Raw genomic sequence first — 8,993 nt, 5'->3', positions numbered from 1 at the left:
TGCAATGTTTGTGCTACACATTTCTGATATGTTCTAGCATTTTCTGTCGAGTAGTTGGTGCTCCTGCACACACTTTATATTTCAGTTAACCCCACAAGAAAAAATACGGTGACATAATGTCATATGATCTGACAGGCCACATAACTGGACCACCTCTACCGATGCAGCAAACAGTGAAATCACACTTCAATGCTTCTTTGACTGTTGCAGCATAACAAGTAGGATAACTATTATATTGCAGCCATATGTTCTGTCACACTATGAAGGAGAATTATTGTTATTGGTACTAAAATGTAAAGGCTCTCCTCTTCCAGAAACCAGATCCGATACCTTTGTTGTCGTAAACTGTTCAAAAAAATGGCTCTGAGCACTATGGGACTTAACATCTGAGGTCATCAGTCTCCTAGAACTTAGAACTACTTAAACCTAACTAACCTTAGGACATCACACACATCCATGCCCGAGGCAGGATTCGAACCTGCGACCACAGCAGCCGTGCGGTTCCGGACTGAAGCGCCTAGAACCACTCGGCCACCATGGCTAAACTGTTCATAAATAGTGAATGTTGTAAAAGCGTAGTATCTAACTTGTCAGTGGGCCACTCCCTGAAAAATCAATAATGAGACTAATAACTTCAAAAATCGTTCCTGAAAAAATGCACTTATCAGATGGAGGTGGCAAATATGTTCCAAGTGTAGTTGCATGTGTGTCTTCATATCTTAATTGGTTTAGTGATAGCAGTTATTTTCGAATTTTCTGGCAGTAAAACATTTGCACCACGAGAAAGGAACACAACTAACTTTCACTTTCAGAAGATGGCTTGCTTTCAATATTTTGAGAAATCAACGGCACAACATACAGTAATGTTTCTGAAAACATTTTCAATATTTAACACTAGCTTTGAAGGTTTCAGACACCTGGATTTGCTAATATAGGCATAATTAACAGCCTGTGCTTCTGCAATGTCACTCTTCAAAATCACAAATACAGCAATATGATAAAAAAGGGAAGTTATTGAGAAACATAATTGCTAATGCAGTGTTACCATGGAGGGAGTGTCTTTATTTGTACACAAATTTGTATTTCATCAATTCTACTTCAGTGCAGTTCCAGTCTTGAAATATTAGTGAATTTTTTTTTTTTTTTTTTGATGTCTACTGCCATTATACTGACTCACCTGGAGGTGTCTTTATTGTGTCAGAAAGAAACATATTTGGAAGTAGTAAAATGTTAATGGAAACATCTTTTACTGCTGCAAACTACATCTGATGGATTCCAGCAGTATACGAAACTCATGTATTAAGCTTTTAGACAGTATTAACTTTTGCACCATGTATAAATTACTGAGAACTTCATGAACAGATATTCTATTAAATGTACACATCAGCTCTTACTTATTGCAATATGCAATACACTTTGCTTCGTGCATGGAATGCACTCCATTCACATTTAAATACTTTAATCAAAATTTCTGTTAAATATAGCATTTTTTTAAAAACACATTAAAAAAATTCAGTGCCATGGAATAGTAATTTCTTATGTTTCGCAGACCAGCTCATTCAGACAGACAGTACATACTTAAGTACAACAGTGAGCAAATTTCTGACAGTTATTAACATCAGAATGTACATCTCAATGCACTAACATTTGTTCTTGAAGTCTGAGAAACATCATAAGAGCAAACTGCAATATTTACTATGTCTTGATGAATATACAATGAAATGAACTGCATCTGCTGATCTCTTGACCACCTACCACACTCAACAAATGTATCAAAGTATAAAATTTATTTCATTTAAAAAAATAGCTGTCTACAACTGTCTCAAATGTCCTGTTATATTCATTAATATAATTCTCAAAGGTGCACTGCTTCAAAACTTAACGGTAGTAATGACGTGTGGCATAAAAATAGAGTCAGTGACGCCTTTTGATAGCCTGTTTACTATAATTTTCTTAATTTCAACTTTAGACAAATGTTAGTGCCGCACTTTTTTGCCAAGAGACCTTAATAAATGGATCAGGCTTAGGAATATAAACTGTGCCACAGATTTACCAACAGAAGGTATTGAAATCAACTGAATATTTTCTAATAAATTCTCCAAATCAAAAGAAATAAATGAAGTGTAGGCCTGGAAAACAAGTGTTAAAATCAGTATCCAAACTGTAACTGAAGTAGTACAAGAATGTTCAGGTTTGAAGGAAGGGTACAGTAATGTAACAATAATTAAAAAAAAAAAAAAAAAAAACAGTTGCACAAATACTTCAACGTGCAAACAGTATGAGGTATTTTAAATTCTTATACCTATATGATATAGAAATAATTACAACATTTCACACAACATTCTTAATTTGTGTGCTTTTCTTCAAACAGAAGCTGCCATTCAGCCAAAACGAAGTTAAGAGAGACTAATGTCCCAGTACATGTTTACACACTCTTCAATATGGCCATTCATAAAATGTTCTTGGGACACAATGGCCTTTCCATCTGGTACACCATAAAATAAGCACACATTCAAAGCATCAACAAAACACTAGACATCACAACTGTCTCTTTGCAATCCATAATTTTCAAAAATTATTTTTTAGCTCATATTATTACAGGAACACTAACTTCTTTTTTATACATAAAGTACTTAATGACAAGGCACAAGCTTCACACGATAAGTCCACATGGAACACAAAGGACAATGGGCCAATATTAAGGCAATGAAGGCTCATGTCTGAATCAAAAGTAATATTGTACTATTTGGTATTTCACTTATGGTACAAATGATACACACTGCAACATATTGTTAAAACAAAGGAAGATGAGATCACATAATATGTATAAGTCAGTAACCTGTTGGCTGAAAGTCAAATGAATGACAGCAATGTATACATGTGATGATGATAAAAATCCCCAAAACACAGAGAAAAACAGCCTTCCATGCCTTAATTTGTCACATGGCTCACTCTACTGGCTTCACCTGAGCCATCACTTTCCCTTCCCACAATGGAAGGATGTCATTATCATCCATGATTTCCTCCTGAATGACTTTCATGTCCAGATCTTCACACTCCGTCTTAAAGAAATACCTGGAAAAGAATACTGAATTACTTGTATGCACAATGGACATAAATGCTTTTTCGCTTTTAGGAAACCACTATGTAACTTGATATGATTTACTAAAACCAAATCTAAAATTATTTCCACCTTCAGACACTGTAATAAGTGACCAGAAATATCTAAATACACTGATCAAAACACCTGTGGTGTGGAGCTAATTCCACACAAATGAAAGTAAAGTTCGAAATTACTGTCAATAGAACTGACAAACGTCATCCGATGAGTTAGGTCCCAGCTGATTTCTCATCAAGGAACCACAAGCTAAAGACAGTCACTGTCAAACCCAGCAACAATGTCATCTAAGAAGTGTCCTCAAGAGATTCTGTATGCTGCTACCGCTAGAAGTCTATTAACGTTAGAGCACAACAGCGCTCACCTCACTCTGTGATAGCCAACTACGACAGCAGCATCATGATAGCTCAGATCTGGCACTGAGCTAGTATCACTAGGCAAAACTGTGTATCAAAGTTTATAGTTAAAGATTGTAGTACGAGTACTGCTCCGTGTCCAACAAATGACCAAGTTACTGTGGCAAGAAGCAGTACCACAATTGGTTAGTGAGCCTAAATTTTGCCAGTTTAACAACAACGGAGAAGACTGATCCAAATATTGCACTCAAGTGGAAGCCCACATCACTGCACACACGTTAAAGGTATGGCATAATTATGTTGTGTTTATAGATGTCTGAAGACATTTATTATAAGGAACTCTCTAGAAAAATCGATGAGCATTACGAGGCACAGATTCATGTCACTGTGGCAAGATTTGAATGTTTTTGTCTGAAGAAGCACCCAGAACAGTCATTAAAACAGTGGATTGCTGAACTTCAAGTGCTAACAAGGCACTGCACGTTCAAGTGTTCCTGCAGACAAAGTTATAGTGATGTTACATTATGTGACACAATAAGGGAAAATGAGTCAGACATGCGCTAGTATCTAAAACTTGCCAGGTCCGGATCTGAAAACAGTTCTGTCAGTTGTAGTTTTAAGTACTGTAAACACAACTGAAGTTGATTTTGAGGCTCCATCTATTTCCTACAAGCCTGCCACTGTGCTATATGTGAACAGATTGCTCAGGAACTGTAACAAGACAATGGGGTGATATAACTTGTTCCTGCAAGCCAGTGGACAACCCGTTAGGTTATACTTAAAAAGCCGTCAGGAGGTTTACGTCTGTGTGCTGATTTCAGAGTTGTGGTAAACCCTCAAACTGTTCATTTCCTCTCCCATGGCCACACCAATTAATGGACATATTTGGGACAGGGCTGATTCTTTTTGAAGACTGATTTATGTGAGGCATATTTACAGTTACCGCTGGATGAGCTGTCCAAGTGGTATTTGATGATCAATAGTCACCTCGGATTGTTCCATTTCCAACGGCTACTATTCAGAAGTGCTTCAGATACTGCTATTTTTCAACATTTCGTGGAACAATTAATAGCAAAAGTCCTTTCCTGTACCAACTATCTGGATGATATGTTAGACGTGGATCTTATTCCTGCTGAACATTTGCAAATTTAGAGTATTTCAAAAGCACCCACTGAGGATGGCTTAAAGGTTAACCAAAGAAAGCACTCCTTCCACAAAGAACTTGAATAATTATGACATATTATTTACATTTCGGGGACCAAGTCCGAGCAGACGTCGGGTTGCAACACTGTATTAAAAAGACGGCACCCGAGTACAGGGTTGCAATTTTCTAAGACATGCAGGCCAACTATCATTTGAAAATTGGACTCATTTTGTATGAGAACATGTATGGCCATCTTGTGACTTAAGCTCTGACTGGTAGTGCCTTCTGTTGTCAATTTCTAGACTTATTTCGAAAGAAACATTAACGAACATAACAGCTGCTGTTCTGAGCTGAGCCATATGATGACACTGACATAATGTTGTGCATGTCTCTATATGTTTCACATTTTCCTATAATTCTACTACAAATATGTCACGTTTGTCAAGTGAGCAAGAAATTTTTTCTTGGGAAAATGGTTATACTTTCTGACATCATATTTTAAAATTTGTAATCTATCAAAGAACTGGTGTAATGCTATGAAAAGGGTGATTGTCATTCGCCATGCAGCAGAAATGTTTAGCCACAGACAGGCACACATGACCACTGTCTCTGGCTGCCACAACCAGACTGTGAGTAACTGCACATGATGGGAGAAGCAGGAATGGCGCATTCTAAAGGAACAGCAGGAGCTGTCCCCACCAAAAAATTTGTGATATATTTTCTCCAGTTTTAAATCAAACAGTTCGCATATGACACGATTGTGGCTTAGTATAACTGACAGAAATCTCACATAATCAGGACCATTTCTCTCTGTTGCAGACACACACAAAGTGCAGTGATGAACCAGTTTTTCTTTCTACATCATATGCATCAAAAGCCGAGGGCCATCAGCAGGTGGCCCTAGCCCTGTACTCCCCCACACTCCTAGCCTGCAGAGACAGTGATGTGACCAACTGGTTTTCCCTTCTCCTCCTCACCCCTTGCCAGAGCATAGCTGCCAGGCAGCAAGCATGGGCCGTGGTGGATGGGCCACTGCATGTGTACCCCTCTTTCCCCACATCCCAGCCATGACGTGGGGCCAGTGGCAGACGGTCCTCATCCCCCCCACACCCCCAGCTCCTAAAACTGCAGTTGCTGTGATGTGACCAGCTGCTTACCTTTCTCCAGCTCAGTCCTTGCTCTAGTGCAGCTAAGGATCAGCTCCAGTGGGTCCGGTGGACAGACCACCTCACCCCCACCACTCTTTTCCCAAGCCGCAGCAAACCCTGCTGTCCCTGCTGCGTTCCCACTCTCCTACCCATACCACCTGTCCAAAAGTCTTCATGATGTGTGGAGGCAGCCACCTTGGCCCCTCAGCACCCTGCTGTAGCTGTTGTCACATGCTTTACTGCATTCATTCCCCCCTCCCACCCCCATTAACTTTGCTTAAAAAGCCCTTTCATTTATTAAGTATGGAAGAATGGAAGAGAAGCTGGAAATCAAGTGATTAGGTTCATATCAACCAACAGATTTCTTGATGCCTCAACTCAATGGATTAAGAAGTGAACTTTCTGCAACACATGATTCTGTAAAAAGTTTTGGTTAACAGTGAGTGAAGAGAAACAAAAATTATTTTGTTTCTATTGTGTGTTATTTGGTGATATAGGATTGTGGACAACAGTCGGCTATAAGGATCCTTAGCACTTAAGTGAACGAATTAGGAAACAAAGAAAGTGGACAACATTTATAAAATGTTTGTAAATACAAAATGTTTGGCATAAGACGTTGCTGATCAGATTGATTCCGTGTATAAAATGCCAATTCAGAAACATAATGAATTACTTATGAAGAATAGACGCACATTGAACAGAATAGTAGAGCGCTTAATGTTTTGTGGAACTCCTATGAAAAATGGGAGTCAGCAAACCCTGGCAATTTTTTAGATGTTTTATCTCTTCTAGGAAATCTTGACAGTGTGTTAGATGACCCCTGAAGCAGTTCTAGTATCTCTGCATGTAAGTATATGTCACACAGGATACAAAATGACGTTTTAGACTGTATGTATCAAGTTCACATTGAAGAACTGATAGAGACACTAATGCTGCCACTTTTGTTTCTCTGCAGGCAGAGGAAACAACAGATATTACATGTGGAAGTAAATTTCTCATTACACTGCAGAATATTAAGCGAAAGAAATCTGTTGAAAGATTCCTTTCGTTTCAAAATGTTAATGATTGGACAGCATGCGGGCTTGGTGAGGTTCTTAAAGTAAGTTCTAGAAAAACTCATTGCCCATGCATGTGATGGTGTAGCAGTAATGTGCAGCAGTCATGGCAGTTTATATAGACTTTGATGTGAAGTATGTCCACTGTCATGCGCAACGAACGAATTGCGATATTCAGAATGCTTTTAGTAAAAACATAAAACCTGTTAGGTGGTTGTTCACAAATATTTCTGGATTGGCAATGTTTATCTCCTCATGGCTTAAGCGAAGTGATTTGTTACGAACACTATGTGACAAGAGAATTCCTTCAGTCTCTTCAACTAGTTTGAACTTCCAGCCTCACTTAGTAACTAATGTCCAAAGAAACAAATTACGCTTACTGGAATGTTTTGATAAGACTGAGGAAGAAGATTCTTGGGATTATATTACCATAAGAGAAGCAATTGCTTTAAGAAATTTACTTCACAATCCAAACTTTTTGTTCCTTCTATATGTTTTCTACAAGCTTACGAAACGTTGATATTTTGTACAACACAGTTCAGATGCAGACTACAGATGCCATAACTACATCCAATGCATTATGTCGTTTTGAGTCAGCGGTTTCTGAAATACAAGAGAACACTGAAGAGTATCGAGTTTCTGAAGATGAATGTTTTGCTCCTTGAAGAAAATGTTGCGAATATAGCAATGTACCTAATATGACAGTAGATTCCAAAGAAGTTTGTGGCAGTGTGACCAATCATCTGAAAGGAAGATTCCAAAACTCTCATGAACTCAGCAGCTTCGAAATTATTGCTCCAAAAATGTTCACTTCTTTCAAAGAACATTTCCCAGCCACTTTAGTAAATAATTTTTGATTCAGTTACAATTCCTTTATTTTCCATGATAAATTGAAAATTTAACTCTCAGTTATTTATTCCAGTGATACGTTTAACGACATTACATCGGTTTGTGAGCCGTTCACCTTTCTTCTGAAAAATTCCTTTGAACTATTGTTCACTGAAGTCTACAAAACATTGCAAATTGCACTAAATACACCTGTTTCAACAGCATAAGCAGAGCGCTGTTTCAGTACTTTAAAGATAATTAAAACCTTCCTCAGGAACAGTATGGGTCAGGAAAGGCTGAAATCCCTGGCGGTTTTTTCCATCCATAAGAAGGAAATCAGTGAAATTCCAAACATCAGCAATAGAGTAATCAATATGATTGCCAGTCAAAAGAACAGACATGCAAACTACTGTGTGAGTATCATATTGGGATAGAGACCTCATTAGTTAACACGCCAGTTGGGTAAAATGTGCATGAAACCATTCCTAGTAAAGGTTTTTCCCAGAGTTTTTGCTCTTGGCCATTTGGCAAAGGCCAGGAGGGCCCCTATATTGGCTCTCTGGGGCATTGCCATTGGGGAAGAAGTTACATGCTTCCTCCCCCAGTTACAAAATACCGGACATTTACCATATTTACTATCTTTAGAATACGTTTACGCATTATGACATAAATTAAGTTTATCTGATGAACACTTCAGAACAATTCCATTATAAAGTTTACTAACTTTTTATCTGGGTCCCACCAATGGAAGCGAGTGTGAGCTGCCACTGAGGAGAAGCAGTCTGGGTGGCAGGGATAAGGAGGCAACTTGGGAGGGAGAACAGGGTACGGGTTGGGGACGGTAAAGTGCTGCTTGTGGAAGCATACAGGTATGAGATGGAGAGAGGGTAAGATAGTTACGTGCAGTCGGGAGGTTAGATTGAGGATGCGGGGGTGGGGGTGGTGTCAAAAGAGAAAAGTAATAAGACTGTGGGTGTCCTTGTGGACTAGAAGGGCTGTAGACTGGGATCAGGGAAGGGGACAGGTGGGTGAAGGACAAGACTAACAAAGGTCGAGTCCAGGAGGGCTACACGAACATAGAATTTATTGCAGGGAGTCTTCCTGTCTGTGCAATTCAGAGAACCTGGTGTTGGTAGGAAGGCTCCAGATGGCACAGGAAGTGAAGCACTCATTAAAATGAAGAACATTGTGTTGGGCAACGTGTTCAGCAATTGGGTGGTCCATCTGTTTCTTTGCCAGTTTGCTAGTTGCCGTTCATGTGGACAGACAGCTTGTTGGTTTTCATGCTCATGTAAAATGATGGGATAGGTGATGCTTGCGACCGGACTGTAGTAGGTGATGGTA

General features: G+C 39.0%; 1 protein-coding gene across 1 annotated transcript in view; it reads right to left on the bottom strand.

Annotated features, from left to right (window-relative positions):
• Positions 1–1,041: 1,041 nt before the first annotated feature.
• Positions 1,042–8,993, bottom strand: part of LOC126236250 (axin) — a 266,422-nt gene continuing 258,470 nt past the window's right edge. The window contains 1 exon segment of the mRNA XM_049945400.1: positions 1,042–3,075. Within this exon segment, the coding sequence (XP_049801357.1) occupies positions 2,949–3,075 (127 nt within the window). The 3' untranslated portion in view covers positions 1,042–2,948.

Source organism: Schistocerca nitens, chromosome 2, assembly GCF_023898315.1.
Source record: "Schistocerca nitens isolate TAMUIC-IGC-003100 chromosome 2, iqSchNite1.1, whole genome shotgun sequence".
Lineage (NCBI taxonomy): Eukaryota > Metazoa > Arthropoda > Insecta > Orthoptera > Acrididae > Schistocerca > Schistocerca nitens.
The sequence above is the reverse complement of the archived record's forward strand: the minus strand, read 5'-3'. Positions and strand labels throughout refer to the sequence as shown.